Here is a 22,207-nt window from a genome sequence, read left to right on the forward strand (position 1 = left end):
GTAGCTGCATATATATTTTGATCATGATGTAATAATATATCTATAATAGCTTCAATTTTCGGTAATTTCTATTATAAAATACTTACTATATCTGTTTACTATAAAATATTATATATGATTTTACGATGATATATATGTATATACATTGAATTTAGTTTAATCTAATTTGGATAAATATAATACTACGTTATAGTTAATTCTCATCCACAGCATGGAACGTTTTGAACGTGTAAATATTTTCATAAAACGTGTTTTGATAAAAACGTGTCACCTGAGAATTTACGATGCAAATGTAAAGCTATTGCATTTTAACGTTTAGTTGTTATCATATTCAGTATACGGCATTCTTTGTGATATCGTAAAGAACAAGCCTTTTCGTAACTTCGTTATCTATAATGAACTGATTTTATTAACGAGAAGATTTAAATAAGATTTGAAAAATACGTAGTCATTTTTATCACATTTAATTATTCATAGATGGAATGTTCTTCTATTTCCGGTTGACAGAAAGCATTACTAGTACAATTTTACCATAAACAATGCCGTTCAGGCGACCAGTTATCATTGTTCACCGTTGAATTATCAATTCATCAAACTTGACAGTTAGATATCAGTATTTTCTACATCCTTTTTGTGTTCTTTGGTAAATCACTTGTATGCCTTATTATTACGCCTTCTATACCTTATTTTCTCTTTTTTATATTTTAACTTTGTTTCTTTATAATGCAGGTTTGAAATAACAATTTTAATTCAGAAATTAATTGACAAAATTAATCTATCTGATTTCTTTTACATCTATAAGAATACAGTGAACAAACTTCATATTGTCAGATTTGAAATTATGTGATTATATATGTGATACTGTGTTAGTGCGTAATAAGTTGAAAGTGCAATATGTCGTCATATTTTCGATGGATAAAAGGTGGAAAAAAGGATGATTACTTAGAAGGGAAACCAAGAAGTCGTTCCTTAGATTCGAAGAGTCTCGAAGCATCAGGGATACGGCTGATCCTCCAAAATGTACTTAAAATTTATTATTTTATTATATAATGTATTTTTTAAGATATAAAATGTCAATGATTTTAATGGTTTGTAATAATCATCATTGCAATGAATATTCAATATATCTCTTAAAGGTAATTTACACTATACGGCGCGGAGCGTCACGTAACGATAATGTAACGTAACGATTGGGGATGGATAGTGTGAACGGTCTTATTTAAAATGTATGTTTCAATGTTCTCATGCTGGTGTCGCCCCGGTAGCGGTACGTGACAGTCCGTGCTGTATAATGTTAAAATTGATCTTTGTACAAACGAACAGTACGGGAACAATTCATTTAAATCACATTTTCTATTTTGTACCGAGGAGCAATTTCAAAATTTAGCACGTTGTCAATTTATCAAGTTCTTTTGTTTTGTAAAATTTTATCAAAATTTGTTCAGTTTTTCTAAAATTAAAAATATAAATTAACACGCTATAATGTTTCAGTACAGAAATATATTAATATATTAGCTATATGTTTATATATGTTTGCTTTACAAATTATATCTTCAACTTCTAGAAAATTAACATGCTTTTCCTATTTTTATCGATGTATTCTATATTAAAACATTTCTTTGTAGTCATAATGTTATTAAAATCAAGAATCATCGGGAATTCATCGAGTATTTATGTAACTTTTCTGTGATCTTCAAACATATTAGTTACTTCTATTGTATTTCAATAATCAATCCGTTTAAAACAAATGTTTGTTGCTGTTACAGAGAACTGCAGCTCAACATCAGTCTCAATCAGCCTCACAAAGTAAGTATAAATATATTTTATATTTAATTAGATTTGGAATCGTGTGTCTGATTATTAGTTCCAACAACATAAACATTTAAGTAATAACGACCATACATACATGTCGAAATAACTGAGATATGTATACGATGATGTCCGACTAATGATGTCTGACTGATAGTGTCTGAAAAACAAAATTACATGTTTTTTAATTACTTTTTATACCGTCACGACATGTTGTGACATATTATATGTAATCAATTAAATAAAAATCAGTACGTCTATTAAAAATAAATACATATATACGTATAGATATCTATATTTATATACGTATATAACGTTCCTAATTAAAAAGATGAGAGTTCTAAAAAATAGAAAATATTTTTAAGGAATATTTAGACTACATTAAGAACATATTATATACCTCTTCTACAATAATCACATCACAACTATGAGATAATGCTACGTAAATGTATATTACAATTTCTCAATATTTAGATACTGTACACGTACATACGCTATTGCTCAGAAATATTTGGGTACGTGATTATTTAGAGAATATAATTCAACCGCAAAGTCAGAAATGAAAAGAAGTCAACGATAATTCTATTATTTGTTGTTATTACAGATTTTTTGCTATATCGTAAGGCATTATGACATAATAACATTGCTTTTCAAAACCTAATATGCAATAATGAAATTTCCTTTTATAAGGTCCGGAATAGTTTCATTATTTAAAAAGTTCTGAATCTTCAGATTGTTTAGTTTTCAAATTATCAAGGTGGAAATGGTTCTTCTAAATGATTGAATATCGTGATTAAATCATGATTAATAAATTACAAAATTTATTAATTATTTATTTATTATTAATTATTTATTATTTATTATTATTAGTAATACATGTATGTTACTAATTTTCTTATTTAATTATGAATAATATATATTATATTAATATATATATATATTATATATAATAAATATTAATTATTAGTAATATATATTATTAATAATAGTATACCAAAATATAATTAAATAATATATAATACAATCGTGTTAATTTTCTATATGAAGTATTATTATTAATACTGTCCATTTTGATTGTCCCAACGCAAGTATTGTGCTTCGATCATTGGGAATTATAATATTAGTTCATATGTATTAATAATAATATATTACTAATATGCGTCAATACAAACCGATCAAAGTATCCGGATGATTATGAGCAGTATTGTATCTTGTTTACAGTGGCTTACGTCACGAAAGTGTTTGAACATTTGTAGAAACAAAAGCTTTTTATCGATATATGTACATATTATGTTATGCGAAGTTTGGAAACATTTTGAAATTTCACTAGCATTATGATGAGACCCGACTATCGTAATTATATTGATAAAGTTTGAAACACATTTGGATATATTCATATAGGGATCTATAGGGAAGTTAGGGATCAGGAAAGTATGTAGGCAATCGATTATCCATTATATTAATAAGCCTTAATATTCAGTGTAACCATTTTGAACACCTGTAATATGTTTATAACGGTTATTCATGCAATAAATATCCTATAAATTTTATGTGTTATACTATTATGTATATATACATCTTCAGATAGGTTTCAAAACCAATATACTCGCGACAGCTGTACAGCTCGTTACAACATTAATGAAATTTCAAAGCATTTTATGTGATATATATCTAATGTACATGTATACATGAAAGTACTCTAAGATAGATGTTCAAATGCTTTCGTGAGCCATGATAAGTACTGTGACAGATACCTCGCTTATCAAGAGACGAAATATGTATTTCATAATAACTCTCAACACCGCCGCTAGATGTCGACTTTTACATTGCATTTAATATGGCGCGTATATTGCGAAGCATGTATGTAGGACGACTGATGCTGACGGGACTTGCGCTTCAGATGGTTTTTGTACCGCAACGCGTACGGTGGCACGTGCTTGAAGTTGCCTGCTTCGTGTTCTCTGTTCACCAGCTTAACGATTAATGCCCGCGATTCTTTAAAACCGCGCATCATCATCGAAATAACCAATCGTGTAAAAGTTACGGACTGTTCTTAACCTACAATTGTGCTCAATTAATACGCCGTGCCGAGACGTTGCGCGCGTGAATCGTCGCAGGAAACTCGTACGTGCGAAATGTAACGTAGTATCGTTGAAGATTTTGCACGAGACTGGTGTTGGAAACTTATTGGTTGTAACGTGAAACGTTCGATGTCTTTTCTTTTTTACTTTAATGCGCAGTCTTCTCGATAATACTAAGAAGCGAATTGCTATTCGAACGGACTATGATTAGAACTTGTCAATAACGACGCGACCTGTGATCGTAAAGGTAAACACGATTCCGCGTTACGTGCTTTTCTGCGGCGAACTTGCTGAGTGTGTTAGAACCGGTGCTTTTGTTGCTTGACGATCGAACGTCGCGTCGGTAGTTTTTATTTGTCGAATCTTTCATCGTTAAGATTACTTTATTTGCTGCGCAAAACTACCCAATGGTGGTTGTAATTAATGCTAAGAATTTTCGCGTATGTGTCTCAAGAAAAGCTTCAAATCGTCGATTTTCCGTATAGTGACAGCCGATAAATTTCACCAGATAGATATTGCTTTTTCGTAAAAGTAAACAGTGTGGACGTTTTACAAGTGTTAAAGGATATTAAATTACAAATGGAGTTAATTGTGTAGTGTACTGTGAAATTTACAAGTATGTAGGAGAATCGAAGAATCGGTGAATCGGTTGCTGCGTAAACGGTCTACTCTGCAACAGTTGGTATGTATTTATTACGTTTTTCCAACTTATCGTTTTATTTTCGTAATGATTGGGAGACGTGGACGTTTATTCGATGAAATAAGCATTGGTGCACTACCTTTGAAATTTTCTTACTTTTGTACCATGTTGTACTTATCTTCTACGTATTGTCATTCTCATACGAAGTTTAAAACAGTTTCATATAAAAATATAGTTCAGTAGGACATAATATAATATCACGCCTTTGAATGCAAATGTATGTCTGTATCTTACCATTCAGTATTTTTCCTCTAGTATTAACACTCGCATGACTATTGATGAGACTTTTTGGATCCAATTTTTTTTTAAACAAAAACATGATTTTATGAATATTTTATGATTATTTCGCATGATTTTTTGCTCAAATCACATGTATAATCGGCTATACATACTGTCACTTGTTTATCCCTGCTGCAATCACCGAATTTTCACATATATAATGTTTTAGAAAGATATTTAATACATAATTGAAATATAAAATCGCGCATACCGATAATAATTTGTTCATGTTTTGCTGAAACTTAAGATATATGTATGTATGTATCTTGACGTTAGGAAAATACTATCGAAAATGACGGAAAGAATACAGTAGGGTTAACTCTTTCATAATGTTTCATGAGAAAGGTTCGGGCAAGTTGTTAAATATGTAATAATATGTATGTATCTATCTATCTACTATAAATTTTATATCTTAAATATTATTATACATGCGATAATTATTAAAATTGATTGCCATTAATTTACCGTTAATTCAAAGATTCGGTAACCTTCGTGTACACATGTATACGTTTATTAGATATACCAGACTGTTCAGATATATATAAACAACAATGTACGATATATTTCAGATACTTCATTTTCTTTTTTCGTGTTCTCCTTCAGTCATTCTGTCACGTGTGTGGTCATACCAGAATAAATGAACGACGAAAAAGGAACAGATCTAGAGAATTTATCTTCTTTTTCGAGTCACGATTTTAACGGATTTAACTCGAATGTGCAATAAAATATTCTCTTGCACATTACATATTTACTTTATCCAGAGTTATTATTGTTCACGTAATTTACATTTGTCGTCCGTTGTAGTTTTATAATGAAAGCCTTTTATTAGAACTTGTCTTGTATGTGAACATTTCATGGTCACACATAACATGTCCGATTAAAAACACGCCTCGAAATTCCATGCAGCCTGCAAGGCACAAAATATATATATATAGTTCCGTTGAAATCACATTAATGAGCTGAGACAGCAAACATTGTTCTCAAGCAGAACCTCCTCACCCTTCGAGAACTTCTAAGCTTTTTGTTCGTTTTCTTGCGTTTGAAGATTTATGGAAGATATTTAAACTTAAATATTTCCCTTGTACTCTATGCTTTATACATTTTCTACAGTTTTTTTAATCTTTCGAACAAATTAAATATTACAGCGGGAAATAATATATATTTTGTACAAAATTTCGTATATTATATTTTTTATAGCGTTAGATAATAAAATTAATCAATAATATAATTGTATTCTAGTAATGAAATTACAATAACGATCCCAAAAATAACAATTCTGATCATTTTTCGATAAGCTAAGTTTAAGTATGTAAGTAAGTAAGATTTTCTCGAAAAGGAAACGTCATATGAACAAATCGTATTCTAATTTTCGTTGTTTTTTTTTACGTAGAATTACCCTCTTACCAATTGTATCACGATTGCTGAGACAGCTATATATGTATATATTGTTAATCAGAATGTTTTTATTATATGATCAATAACTTACCAGATTTGGATCATAAACTCACAATCTGTTGTTAATGACGTTGAAAAGTTATGGAAACTTTGGAATTGATATAGCATTGGAGCTCAGGTAATTAGTCCCATAATTTAAAGAAAATCTTGTTTAACGTAGAAAATACATATCATTGGTAATTAGATTGTATGGAACATTTTCTGTATATTTAATATTAGTTAAGTAATTTTATTAATTATTATAATGAATAAAAATGTTCTTAAAATCTTTCAGTTTAATACGTTACAAGTCTTAACTTTTGACCAAAAGATATTCTATCTTCATTCATATTTATTCATTCATTATTCAACTAAACGTTTACCTAAACGTACCCACCGAAGTTTTAAATATAACTCTGTTTGCAAGTATTACGGTATTTTTGTCGGCAGAGAAAAAGTGGGTGAGAAAATTTAGTTGAGAACTGACATTAACGAGAAAATATTTTTGAAAATATACAAACGTATATTACTGATGAAGTATGTTCAATAGTTTCGTATAAAACTAAATTTTGTACAGTAATTTAGAGAAATTTAGATTGAAAATGTAGGAAACGTAAATGTAAAATTGTAATATATACGTAATTTTATTAATATTATTTTATAATATTGTTATATATTAATAATATAATTATGTTATTTTATTAATATATATGTAATTATATTAATTTCTTTTCTTGAAAGATGGTTATGGTCATTTTAAACCTGAAAGTATCGAACTTGCATGTAAAATTTCTGGAAAGTAAAAAATTCGGATATGAAAATTTGGGAATTTATTAATTTAGGTGATATGAAATATCATAAATTAAAAAGGATAGAATATGGATAGAATATTTTAATTCAGAAATGAACAAATTAGGATGTAGAAACTTGGGGAATAATAAATTTGCGTAGGAAAATTTAGAAATTTAGAGATTTATATATGAAAATTTCAAAATGATGAAAGTTAGGAAATTCGCAATAAATATGTCGTCTAGAAGTTGCATGACGAATTTTTACGTTTTAATTAGCAAGCTTATAAAAGAAGTGCTGTTGTATTAGGCTAAAAGAAATTCTACTTATATGTATACGTACATATGTATGTAGATCGTACAAGCAAAATGCTCCTGCTGAGAGGTGATTCTCACGAACTGAACGTACTAGTTCTGGCAACTTTGCATGTATTCCAAGGAACAATCATCTTAAACTACAGCTGCGAACCTACGGCTGGGAAACGGCTTGTATTATACAGGCTGGTTGGTAACTGGTGGTAGAAGCGGAAAGGGGGTGATTCTACGCGAAAAAAGAAGTCGAAAATATAGAATAAAAATTTTTCGTACCACCAGTTACCAACCACCCTGTATATTTACGTTGCCACACGTTGATAACACTTGCAATAAGATTAGATGACGAGTGGTGCACCAATTCGCTGGTGAGCAATGTAAAGATGTAAATGTGGTGTATAGGCAGAAGGTAATAGAAGACGTGTTCCTTTACTTTGCCAACTCAGAATTTCCATGTGGATAGAATGTCCTAAGAATAGGGATAAGGTCACACGGTACAAGATCCCTTCTAACCAGGATCCTTTTCGTACGGATTATTTCCTTTACTTTCTTTGTGCTTTTGCCTTCATTGTAATTGTTGTTATGACGGTAGTTGACAGTTAACAATGAAGGGATCTATTTGTAATCAAATTGCACAGTAAATTGGGTATTACTAGGCAAGAATAGTAAAATTAATGTTTATATGTCAAATTACTTTATAATTAATCATTTCATTTGATCGCTGTTATTTATGAATTCAACTCCTTTGTATTTTTTGGGTTATCTTTCGACCGAGTCGTAGCTCTTTATCGTTAGAAAAAAAGTTGAGAAAATAAAAGGATCGTTATTACAGTATCTACTCACCAATTCTCATTTCACTTTATGCTGAAGATCTCCTTAGAACATTAAATTTTCCTTTCTCTTAAAACGAAAGCGTGATTGCAACGTAAAATTCAAGGATCGCAGCAGGATTAATGGAATTACGGGATAATTGAATATTACATAAAATAAACTCAGAAATAATTATATTGTAATTATATGCGTAATAATTTTTAAGCCATACATATTTATTTATTTATGTATTTTATTTAATATATCGTTTTAGAATTTTCGTAGAAATTATTCCATTGCGTAATCACTGAGAAATATTGACGTATTCTATATGGCTTTTATTTCTAAAAATTAATACTTTTATGAGTATCATTCAACTGAACTTTTATTCCTGTTGCTATTATAATATTATAGTAGCGAACGATAAAGAGATTCATTTCTAATTAAGTTATGTAAGTAGTTGCTGAATATTAAATGGAAGAAGCAAAATCAAGATTTTTATGTGTAAAGCTATTTTCTTAAATAGTAGTGGTTTTATGTGGTTGGTGTTTACGATTTTAGTTGAATTATGAAATGCTTGCGTGGGAGATGGAATAGATTGAGAAATATTTAAACATAGATTTAGTTTCTTGATAGTTTTATTTATTTATTTTACTGGCTTTATTGATTTACTTTATTTGATGCATTGTTTAAAATTTGAAAAGCATCGAAATTGTAAATTCAACGTATGTAACTAAGTATACAATTTAATTGTTTGGCTACTATTGTTGTCGACAATCATTAAAGTTTGATATATGATATAAATGGAGATAGAAATACGATAATAGTTACCGACGATGACAGATAAATTGGTTGGCAGTTATTAATGGCCGTGGGTCAGCAATTAATGTTGCTGATGATTAGTATTTATTAACAACATAAAAAAACGTAATTGTAAAATTTATACATATATTCTATTAAACAAAGAAACGGTATGAAAATATATGAAACAGGAAATAGGATAAAGGGTATTGTAGTATAATATTTGCATTATTATAGTAGTGCAATATCTTTTATCCTGTTCTTTGTATCATATATTTTCATTCCGTTTTTTCGCTTAAAAGCAATACATGTTTTATAATTAATATTTTTATGTTGTTAATAAATATATACCAGTTATCAGTAACATTAATAACAATCGTTAGCAGTCGAATGTAATTAAAAAAATTTGTTGGCGTCGATAATGGCGTCGATAATGGGTAACCAAAATAAAATTTGTGTCATTGATAATGATTATTGGTAACCATAATTAAATTTCCGTCATCGACGATGTTCATGCGTAACCAAAATTTTCTAATTAAGGGTATTAACTCTTATACCATAACGTAACAGTTACGATGTCTGGTATCGCAGCGCGAATAAACAGACGTACGTCAGCTATCTATTCTTGGTATAACAAACGCACAGAAAATAAATTTCCATTGATTAATACCGTCAGTAATTCGTTCAATATGCATTACAGTGACATTTCATCCAGATGTTTACTAAAAAATTATAATAACGTATGAAAGTAACAACTAAACTCTGATAAAATGACCAGCTTCGAATTTATTTAAGCATACTAATTTTAAACATTGCCAAAAGTCACTAATCACCTGTCATTAGATTCGTACTCATTCGTAATACAAATTTTCTATTGAAAAAACGAAACGAAGAAAGAAAATAAAAGAATGCACGATATAGCGATGAATTTTAGATAATACTCTCGATCATTCGTGAAACACGATTTACAGGCCTTTAGGTATATAGGTCGGTCACCGAAGAACTTGTTAAGTGTTATAGTAAACATGTTGCCATAGCTGGTTCTGAAAGTGCAGTCTGGTGCTGACGGGTCTTCATCGACCTTGAAGAACCGGTTTCGAGATTCACACGTCGATCGTATCGATGTTCGAAACCGGAAACGTGTTTAAGGAGAAGGTGAAACGCTAAAAAGCTTGTTTATAGTTTTATAGGCCTTTCATCATATAGTAAGATCGTATACTATGTTTACGCTTCACTCATTTCCCATTGTTTTACTTATCTCTGTTATAATATGCTACTTGTTACAGCGTATATGTATGTACTTACTTTTTCTTTCTCTTTTTATTCTTTCAATCTTTTTAAGGGAAATATGAATTGTAGGTAATTACTTCTCCATAAAAGAAACGTTTACAATATATACTATAAAGCAAACGTTTTAACGGAAAGCGTTAGTAGTGGAAGCTCTGAAAATCTTATTAACGTTCTATCTCATTAGCTAGATCTGGTATCTTGTACGAACTACGAAGTAAGCAGTGGTCTCTGTATAGTACTCGGCTGCCTTTATCTTCCTAAATTAAATTATTATACGTAGATACAATTCGTTGCGAGGAATTTTACATGTCTTCTGTAATCCACGTTTAGTGATTTTCACGACGTAATATCATTGGTGCTGCGAAATCGGGTTTTCAAACGTGATCGAAGTAAAATTGACATCGACAACTTCAAGTAATCATTATATGTACTGCATCGTGCCACTGCAGTTTGCGCTATATGTAACGCGTCATGAAATGTGCATATGTATGTGAGTCTCCGGATTCTAGATTTCAGATACCACACCACTATTTGTGCGCGTCATTAATACAAGAAATATTCAACTTGATGGAAACTGGAAAATAAGTTTAATTTCAGTAAATCAATAAACAGTTCTTGTAACTTCCGGAAAATATGTAGTTGTCTATGATTATTTAATAAACAGTTTTCTACAGTTCCTTTTAACTTGAAAATTTATTGATATTTCTTACGTTCTGGACTAAATTAAAAAGAATTATAGGTAATCCATCGTGTTTGTTTCCTCTCACAAGTAAAATAGAGTTCTCTAATTATAAAGGGATGATATAGAAAGAGTGCGAATATATATGTACTTAGAACAGATGGTGTAACTAGTCGTATTTGTGGCGTTTTGTATTTCGGCATCTTTTTTCCATTTTTTCAAATCGTATCGTCGATATATTGCGCTTTCTTCCGATATCTTGTGAATATTCCGGGTTACTTCAGAGCAGATCTGAAAATTCGTTGAACGTTGGAATGATAAAAACGTAACGTACCAATAACACGATTCAAATACGAAGAATCGCAACTACGTCATCTAATTGTTGTAAAAATTTAAAATTTGAGATATCTAAATTAATTAGGCGAATCGAATAATAGATGAGATTTTTTTATTACTTTTAGCCTTAAGGCTAAATATAAATAGGCTTGTTTTACAGTTTCTATAAATGCTTAACCACTTATGCATTTACCTTTTTTTATCTATCATTTTTGCGATCAACTACTTAGCTATCTCAGGTCGTAGCTTTTTCTTAAATGCTTTATGCATTTATGTTTGTTATGTTCTATGAGAAAAGGACTAGTAAAAAGACAGTTCATACTGTTTAAAAAGAACTGAAAAAAGTAAACTGTCGCTATGTACCTATGATAACTTACGAGAAACCAGTTTATAACGTTAGTATACAGGACGCTCTGCATATCGATTTAAATTTAAATCAGGAATATGCGAAGTGCACGTATCGCGGACATGATCACTGTCATTGAGTTGTAATTTAATTTCGATTGGCTTATGGTGAAATACTGACACTTTTGGTGTGTAGACAGTAGCAGAACGGATTCAACGTATCATCTACTTTCGATCATGGTATACATAAACGTAATTGGTATGTATTGTATGTACATAAACATATGTATGCATACGTATTATAATAGAGGTATATTTACTCTGACCGGTTTCGCAACGTAATTACATATGTACATACATACATATATGTATCATGTGCGACATTTTAAAGATCGATTCGGTGAACCATCTCAACCGAAGTAATCACTACTTCAACCTCAAACCGACTATTCTAACGGTATGTAAATTGAAAATCCAATGTATTTATAAATCCTTTGATGTAATTTTTCATGTTGATGTTGCTCCGAGCCTGACCTTTACGCAGATACTTCATGGTTTAACGTATCATGTATAAATTGTTTTTCGACTTACGCGTGTTTCCTTATGGATGATAATGTACAAAGTTATTAGGTGATTATTGTCAACTCTTCTCTTTGCTCGTTAAGATAGGAACTGTTGCAAGAAATTTGTTCTGCTTGATTTCTTATATATGTGATATTACTGGAACGATAGAAATGAAAAAGTAACGAAACACGCACTTCCCTAATTGCGTTTGATAAACAAAAACTAACTAAATAAATGATAATAAGTTGATATTAAACTTAATAGTTTAGTTTGTTACGATTACGATTATGTTCGTCATCGCTATCAATTTTTTGAATATTTAAATTCCTTAAGTCTCTCGTTTCGATCACGTATGAAGATGATAGAGATGAATATGATAAGTCAGTTTCTGGTTTTTAAAGGGTAGTAAATCTTTAAATTCGATATTGTGAACCAAACATATGTTACCAAATCAATTACTTGATTTTAGAATTATATATATGTACATATTATTATATTCTCGTCATTTTTTTAAACATTTTAGAAATGTTAAGCGTTATAACATTAATTACATCATTACTTTTATAAATTTCCACCGATTATGTATTTATTTTTAAAAGATTTATCTGTGTGTATTTATGCTTTATATCTGTGAATCTAATCAAAACTTCTTTCTTCTTCTAAATATAAAATTATGCATATTATGTATAACATACTCTTCCTTTGTCATCTTTATTTATCGATATGACAAACAGTTAGAAGGTTATATAAAATACACTGTATTGTGTGAGTGAGTGTGAGTGTGAGTGAAATACATATCTTCATTAAATACCTATACTTAGCATATGTTTGATAAAAGAATGACAAATAAAAACGTAAAGAATATGTACCTATATAGGGTTAGAAAATATTAGGGTTATTTAGGTTTAGAGAGAATGTAGAAAAAAAAGAGGAAAACTGTTTTTCAGCAAGAAACTTACACCTAATTATAAATGCAAAACTTACGCAATAAGCGAACACATGATATCATCATAATTCTATTTTTAGGTCAAATTGTCTAAAATCTAGACCCTTAATATCTAATATTTTAAGTAATAAGAAGTTAGTGTAGTAAATAGTTTCTACAAATTTTCAACAGAAATGGAAATAAATTTTTCTCTTTTGAAACATCAATTTACTATTATTATTAATAAAGTGATATATAAATTTGATTGAATTATGATACTACTTTATTAGGATATTTGAAATACAATATTAATAATTAATATGATTAAAAATTAGTTAGTTTCTTAACTAGTATTTATCCTATCGCTTGACTTTAACTAAATATGTATTATTCTTCCAATGCATGTTTGTACGAACGATATGCTGGAAATGATTTCCGTTATGCTAAAATGTGCGTGATTGGAAAAACAATAATTCTGCTGATGTCATCGCCACTTATTATTCCGGTATAAATTCTGTATGATACTGCGTCTATCAAAATTTTTTTCAATACTATGAACGTAAATTTCATCTTGCCTCTATAAAAAATCAAATAAATTTCCGGATATCTTACTCATTTACACATATATATTATATCTAGTTTATTTTATTGGTTGAAATTGCGTAGAGCTTCTAATTGTTAAATATCTTAATTATTACCTGATTTTTAGAAAAATAATGTTATTAAAAATTACATTCATGTATTAGATATTAAATATTGAAAGAAATGAAGCTAAGTGAAATATTTATTAAAATCATCGAACATTTGAACTTAAATATTATATATATATTTTATTATGTGTATATTATAGTTACATAGTTTAATGTAATTATATATTTTTAAATGCTTGAATTCAATTATCAAATGAATCAAAACGAAGCGAAGTTATCAAGAAATTACATTACTTTATTGGATACTAAATATCGGAAAGAACAAAATCAAATAAGATATATATTTGTAAGATGATAAGATTAAATAGAATGATACTTCGCAATATCAGAATTTAGACTCAGTTATATATTTTAGTACAGCTATGTAATCTATATCTTAAAATGAATTCAATTATCAAATGCTCGGAAATAAAGCAAAGTTACTAAAAATTGCATCAAAGCATCAAGTATTAAACAACGACAATAATGGAATGAAGTTAAATACACATTAGTGAAGTAATAAGATTAAATATATTTTTTGTATTAATGTATTGTAATTGCAATGTAAAATTAAATGTATTTAACAATACATAATTGGTTATTTTAATATAACCATATAAGATATTAAAATAGACAGTACCCATACAAAATAATGTAAGATATCATAAATAAAAATAATTTTCAAATGAACAAATTTAGAATTATATAATATAGAATATAGGATATATTATGGAATATATCATTTTCCAATTTTTTTGGACATAAAAGTTTGTAATGCAATAAGATGAACGAAAGAATGAATCTTACCAGGCAGTAAAATCGCGATTTGAACTTGATTCTTATTTTTAATATCGTTGCCGAGTTTCTGTCCTTAGTTCTAGCTACCAATTTCACTGCTCATCTCGTTGTACGAAAGACGAAAAAAAGGGAGAACTATAATAATTCTTTTAAGCGCGCACTCCTGCAGAATGGGGAGACGGTCAATCGATATGACCTAGTTTCCTTGCCACGACCCCGAAATTTGCCACATCGACGACCCCGTTGTCAAAATTGGGACATTTCCAAGCATATAGCCGGAAGGTTGGTGCCATGATTTTAAGTTCGTGATAGCACAGGGACTTAATTAAAATCAGGGATGCGTAAACGATCGAACGATACGAAATTAAATCGATTTTGCCCCTTAACCGTATCTTAAGCGAAATTTTAAGCCCTTATTCTTGTAGCATATTTTAAAGGAATACTTGAAAGTTTTTGTAAGATATTACCTATAATTTAAGACAAGGTCTTGTATTATATAATTATATTCAAGATATTTAAGACATATGTAAATACATAAAATACATATAAAAGTAAAAATAAAATGTTTTGTTAATTATGTTTTGTTAAGTTTATAGAGATTAATTATTGATTATAGTATTTACATCGTGTATATATATTTCATTTTCATAAATTTTATATATGCTTAATAATACTCTGCGGTATTGTTAGAAGTTTCATTTGCATTTTTAAAATATTATTTTATTTAGTTAACAGTGTCTAATATCTTACTTTGTCTCAATATTTTATACTTTAGGAATTATCAGTGTGCCACTATACTTTATCATTATATTATTGTAGCGATACCAAATTTTTACCGAAGATTAGCTGATTATCGATAGAAAATTAAGAAATTTGTAGTACGATCGAATGTTAAAATAAACCATCCTATACATTTCTATGAATTGCTTGTTTTAACTTGCCGAGATGTTTTACTGTTACAACCGATAATTAATTTTTGTCTATCCTGAAAGCGCTATAAACTTCCAAAAGAAATTCAGAAACTTAAATTGCAATTTTGCGTTCTTATACTCAAATGAAAAATTACTATTATATTTTATTCATCATATTTAAAATAATTTTGATATTCTAATAACACAATCAAATAATTATAAAAATTATTTATATATATTAATAAAAATTATTGGTCATTACCACCTATTGACAAAATCCGCAATCACATACTTGCCAACTTAATAGAAGCAGAATTTAATTCCATCGTTTCGTGTAAATTAAAGTTTTCATCTCAACATCGCCAAAAATTAATTTCAGCGTGACTTTAGCAATTGGCCAAGATGAGATTCCATTATTTTCAATAATAGGAAAATAAGATCATTCTCGTAGAAGCAACATAATAATCGGCTGGATCTGAATACTTCCTCTAATCTCGCAACCAGTCGAGTGTGCTAATAAATACTTCTTCCTGAAGTCTAATTTAACTATCGCTCAAAGATGTGCCCGTTCTTCACTTCCACTATTATCTTTGTGCATTTGATTCTGTATCCAATTATTCTATATATCGATAAATATGTGCATATAATTCGTTATTGTGCTGTTTTAGTTTACACTTGTTTGAACTGGGTTTGTTTCCATCTTGTGCAGTCGACGATAAAGTTTATTTGGTAACAAGATTCAACGAGTTCGTCGTTAGATACTTAACGATCGATTTTAATTGAAGTAAATAGTCTTGCTTCTAGGACGGAGGAGTTAGATCGAAGATCCATCGGCTCAGCTAAACTATGAATGATAAGCGGAGTATTGTGTTTTCCACTAGAGACGGTTCCATATTTCGTATAGATTATAGATGCATCGATGCAAATGCTTTCACATTTCGCTATGCTTAACATAGATTAGCTTGGCTTATCGCTGGATATGCGGCTTTAATTTGGATAATGTCTAATGTTATATCGGTTGTTTACCTGTTTTGATTTAAAGGAAACAAATATATACTTTATATTCGTTTTGTTTACGAATGTATGTAACATATTTGGAAAATTAAAACAATCGTAAAATTTATTTATTCTGGTATTAGACTGGTTTGAAAATTTATACGCATTGTAGGGAATATGAAAATTTTTATAAAAAGAAGGCAAGTTCGAGTCACCGTGAAAAATGTTCTGCTATTAAAATAAAATCTTGAAATAAAATGGATTACCATTTGTTAGATAATACCTATATTGTTCTTAGTCGGTCTGGATCTCGCGTAAGTGTTAAGCTTTCTTGACTCAGTTCGCAGTTCTTTTGCTAGAGGATTCATCACTCCGTTACCAGATCCTTTTAGAAAATCCTTATCGCTTTTCGTGTTACGGGGCAACGTGACCTCGCTTCATTGGCTCCGTGCCCGCGGTCCTCTGCGACGAACAACAGAGCGTCGTCGGACCTCCGAAACTATACATCCGCGACGCACGATCATATAAACAGGTCTGTGGACACTCATATACCGAAAGCGAGTCCGCCGATTTAAGTCAATTCAAAAGATGAACGATTTCCCCTGGCAAGTCTCCAGACCTGTTTATACATATGTATGATTATGCTTGAGAGTATCGTCAGTCGTTATTCAAAACCGTTACCGAGTATCGAGCCTAAACACTGTTGACACATGTATAATGCTCAATTATAATATATAATTGTGTTTATATATGTTCAGTTATAATGTTCAGTATTCTTCGAAACGAATCGCGTGATTGTGAATCGAATTGAGTGAATTGACACTAATATATTCTTATTATTATATATATTATATATATATATTACATATATTATATTATTATTTACAAAAAAATAAGGCAATATAAGTTACCTTGACACTAGGTTTACGGGACCCGTTAATTCGACGGATTTCAAACTTCAAAATGAAATATCCCTAAAACCATAGTATTAATTCTAACCATTTTGCATCGCAAATTAATCATTTCATCTAAAGAATTTATACACACAATTATTTTTTCCTAGGCTTTCTAATTTTTGAAATCTGTATGTAGTATACCTATCTCTACGAAACTCGTCAAATTGATGGACTAGCTGATTTCATAAACAAACCGTTTTTCAAAGACAGTGTGCAAAAGTTTCAGTTATTGTAAACATTTCCCATTGTTGTCTCCGCTTATTGTAAGTATTTGCAATAGGATAATTGAATTTGGGCACAGTATTTTCTTTTTTTGACCAATTCCCCTTTTCTAGCAATCACGAGTAAGTCTGAGAGATATAATAAGATATTGAACAAAATTGTCAACATCAATGAAGATAGTTCTGAGGATACCTCCGAAGTAGATCAATATGAATTAGGCCAAAGCGAAGCTGACAGTGAAAGTTCTGAATATACTAAAAGCGGAGAGATAGAAGGACCTTCGGATAGTGAAGAGGAAAACTTTCTGAAAGTGTGTCGTAACAAGAAAAGGATGCGTATTTTTTCTAGTTCTGACTCCGAGGATGACAGGACGAGCGTTCCAAGCACATCCCAAAATGTAATGGGTGAAACTGAAATTGCAATTGACGGGACGCAGTGGATAAAACTGAAAGCAGCCGGATCTAGGGGTAGGACGCCCGTTCGTATGATATTCAAGGATATCGCAGGGCTTACTGGCTATGCTAAGAGGAATATTATGTCGGGTTGTGTAACTAGTGCTTTTGAATTGGTAATTGATAGACACATAATGGAACACATAAAAGATTGCACTGAAGCCGAGGCGCATTGAGTTTTGAGAAAAGACGGACAATCGCAGTTGCTGAGTCACGTAGTTTTCTAGGAGTTCTACATGCCCGGGCCGCATATGAAGCGAGATCATTGAAAGCCTCCGAAAGATTACAAACAGATAAATTTGCGCTGATATCCGAAATATGGAACAGATTTATAAGTAATAGCCGGGCTTGTTACAAGCCATATGAAAATATCTCAATAGATGAACAATTATTTCCAACGAAAGCCCGATGCAAGTTTACGCAATATATGCCGAATAAGCCGCATAAATTTGGCATTAAGTTTTGGTTTGTAAGTGAGTTGACGTCCAAACAAAATATATTTCGAATGGTTTCCCTTATATGGGGAAAGATGAAACTCGATGCTCAAGGGAAAAAAGGACAAGGTGACTTTGTTTTCCTCAAATTTATATAAATCAGAAAACTGCACGCTTACTGTGTATAAAAGTAAACCTAACGTAAAAATCTTCCTTCTAAGCACCAAACATACAGGTATACAAGTAGAAGACAATTATAAACGTGTTATAAACGTTATAAATTATAATAAAACAAAGTTTGGTGTGGACGTCGTTGACCAGATGGCACGCAAATAATAGTGGGAAAGCAGGGAGTTTCCGATGGCCCCTCCAAGTTCTTTTTCAATATTTTAGATTTGGCAGCGATAAACGCGTGGATATTGTGTAAAGAGTGCACCGGATCGAAAATATCCAGGAAGGAGTTCATATTTTGCCAAAGATCAGATGCTTCATTTCCGTCACTTTCAACGTCAGAAGTGCGAAAAAGTTGCCAAGTGGGCTAGTGCAAAAAAAAAATAGTATATATTCCAAAAAGATCGTATGCTGAAAATGCACAAACAAAATTCAGTATATTTGTAAAAAATGTGCTCAATAAATATGATTACCCTATAGCGTTAATATTATTGTTATCATTTCCGTGATAATTTAAAAAAAAGACTTTTTAGTTATTAATAATTTATTTAAACGTGAAGCCTAATATTGTTCAATTCAGATTTAATTTGAATAAATCGATTTTTTAAAGAAAATGCGTATTTTCGTTTACCCGTCAGATTGACGGGTCCTCGTAGAGATAGGTATCTAAGAAACGCCCGTAAACCTAGTGTTAAGGAATAACATGATACTAAAATTCGATGAAATAAAATGAATTGTTACTAGTAACGTTATTTTTGGTCAATAAGAAATTGAAAATTTTCAGAGACTATTGACATATTCGGAAAAAAATATAAAGGACTTCAAATTAAATTGTGAAAATTTATAATACTAATATTTACCAAAAAGAAATAAACTGTCACTATTAGTTACATTAATAATAATAATAATAATAATAATAATAATAATAATAATAATGCACACTTAATACCTATCAGTTTCAATAGTTTTAAGATAAATAGCTTAGTAAATCAGAAGTTATAATATTTATGAGAACTTTCAGGAGAAAATCAACATATTTAAATTTATTTAACTCTGCTGTAGTCCTTGATTCAACTGCACATTTAAGATCTCCGAGACAAAAGCGACCCTTATATGTAAAATTCGTTTTCTTAGTTTCATTTTCTAACTACAGGATCAAGGAAATGCTATATGTTATTATGTTTTTTTTAATAATGCCTTATAATATAAAGCTGGTACAGTCTACTAAAGTTATTTATTTATAACAAGTTGTAAATATACGATAATAGTAGCTTTTGACGTTCGTAACATTTTTGCGACTTTTTCTTTTGTCTTTTAGTACATATGTGGTATCTGTCTTTTTTTCTGTGAACTGTAACTTTTTCAGCCGAAGATTCCGACGTATTTATAACACTCCACCATATCTCTTTTGCAGCTTTCGTACGCGACTAATATTTTCATCGTATAATATAATTTTGTATCAATCCGTTCTCTAAATTTTCTACGAATGCTCTTTTTCTCAAAGATGTCGGTTTTCACGAGGAATTTACTTTAGAATATAAAACATAAGCATTCAATGCTGATATGTCTAGCACAGTTGAAAAGACTGTTATTGGCCAATTATTATAATTTTGAATAGGAACAGAACTATTATAATGTTAATTTATATTATTTTTCTTTTCATTCGACTTTAATGTCAGCCAATACTTCAAAATATTTCATTTTAACGATTGATTTCCATCCTTACCTCGTGTCTTAATATTTATAGACAAAAACGAGCCGAAGACGTTATATGTAACTATTTTTATTTGTAACATACCATTTGAAAAGGGACAATGAGATTTTAATATAATGTCACGAGGATACAAACAAGCATATTTATAATAATTTTACTGAAACCACAGTAGGGTTAAAACATTTTTCAGTACTAAAATCTATCAAAATAATATGAACAATATTCATAATAATAATAATCATCAAATATTATATTATTAATACTGACGCAATTAACCAAATATAATAATTTCAAATAAAATGCTATCAATCTTTTATATAAAAAATTTATTCAGCAGTATGAAATTTCCTCGATTTAATCTGACGGAAGGAGAAATGTAAATATGTAAGTTGTACGTACTTATTAATCGGATGCATTCATAATTCGGCGTCATGCCAGATGCGCATCCAATGTCGCGTATCACGCGGAGAATCGTGGCTATTTCACGAAAAGTTAGTTGTTTATAGAAATGGAGATGGTTCGTGGTGCCAAAAATTGATCCGTCTTTTTACACCAATCTAAATATCGAACTATCTCTGCATGAGAGAAATTTGTCAATTTGTAAATACACACAAAAGACAATTTATTCATCGATTATTGCACGTACATTCGTAACACGAGCGATCTTACCTCACAGAAGCTGTAAATACAGCATGTATTCCATATATTTGCATGCGATTTAGACTCGAATACGAGTTACTCTAGAATTGGTTTGCGTAAGCAGAAACCAGCATTAAGAGTTCGAAGCTCCGCTAAATTTAGATATTTCGAGACGAGTTTAATTTTCAAAGAGCATCGTATTTGTCCGACTACATTAATCTCCGCCTATTCACGCTATTTCCTTGAATCGAACAGCAGTTCTTTGAAAGCAACGAAAATCTACATTATTCCGCCGCTATTGAAATATTTCGCAAATCCTGTAGTACCTCAGTTCTTGTATATTGAGATACATAATACACATAATGCTATGTATATTTGTTCTATGAAGCAATTAGCCAGTGAAACTGTAATAAGTAATAACCGAGTTTCTTCAATCGATACGTCCACGTGTCTCCGAGTCATTTGGTTTCATTTATTCCATATAAATAGCACATGTGTGTGTGTGTGTAATTGTTTGTCACAGCTTCACCGGAACAGCGTCTTCCCTATTGCATTAACGAACAACGATCTCGAGGATCATCGAGCGACATCGAAAATCGAGAAGAAAAGACTGCTCGGATACATTCTGCCCGATTTACAATTTTCATTAAATGAAAAAGAAGTAAGAGAAGAAGAAGAAGAAGAAATATTCTTCAAAGATCAACGATATCTTCTTAAAAATACAAAATAAAAGGGAAAAGTTTTTTAGTAAGATGCACGGAATAAGTCATCTACTGTCCCACCATAATTCCCACAATGGCGACACAAGGACTGTCAATCATCATCAAGACAGGAGTTCCTCCGTGTCTGACACTAGAACACACGACACAAAGATCCTGCAGGAGTTATTAAATCACAAACATATCCAAAGACGAATATCTCGAGGTTCAGTGAGCTCGACGTATTCTTATGGTTCTTCAACATCCTATGGCTCGTCTCAAGGCTCGTCTCGCGGCTCGTCTCACGACTCGTCTCACGGCTCGTCTCGCGGCTCGTCTCACGACTCGTCTCATGGTTTAAACTCTTCCAATCA

At 30.5% G+C, this 22,207-nt stretch overlaps 1 protein-coding gene across 1 annotated transcript in view; it reads left to right on the plus strand.

The window, feature by feature from the left end:
- LOC117241997 (serine-rich adhesin for platelets) overlaps positions 1 to 22,207 on the plus strand; it is a 132,505-nt gene that overhangs the window by 60,877 nt on the left and 49,421 nt on the right. Inside the window, exon 7 of the mRNA XM_033508322.1 lies at positions 1,767 to 1,806. Coding sequence (XP_033364213.1) covers positions 1,767 to 1,806 — 40 coding nt within the window. The remainder of the gene's footprint in view (positions 1 to 1,766; positions 1,807 to 22,207) is intronic.

This window comes from Bombus vosnesenskii, unplaced genomic scaffold (genome assembly GCF_011952255.1).
Source record: "Bombus vosnesenskii isolate JDL3184/JDL3185 unplaced genomic scaffold, Bvos_JDL3184-5_v1.1 scf7180000016262, whole genome shotgun sequence".
Classification (NCBI taxonomy): domain Eukaryota; kingdom Metazoa; phylum Arthropoda; class Insecta; order Hymenoptera; family Apidae; genus Bombus; species Bombus vosnesenskii.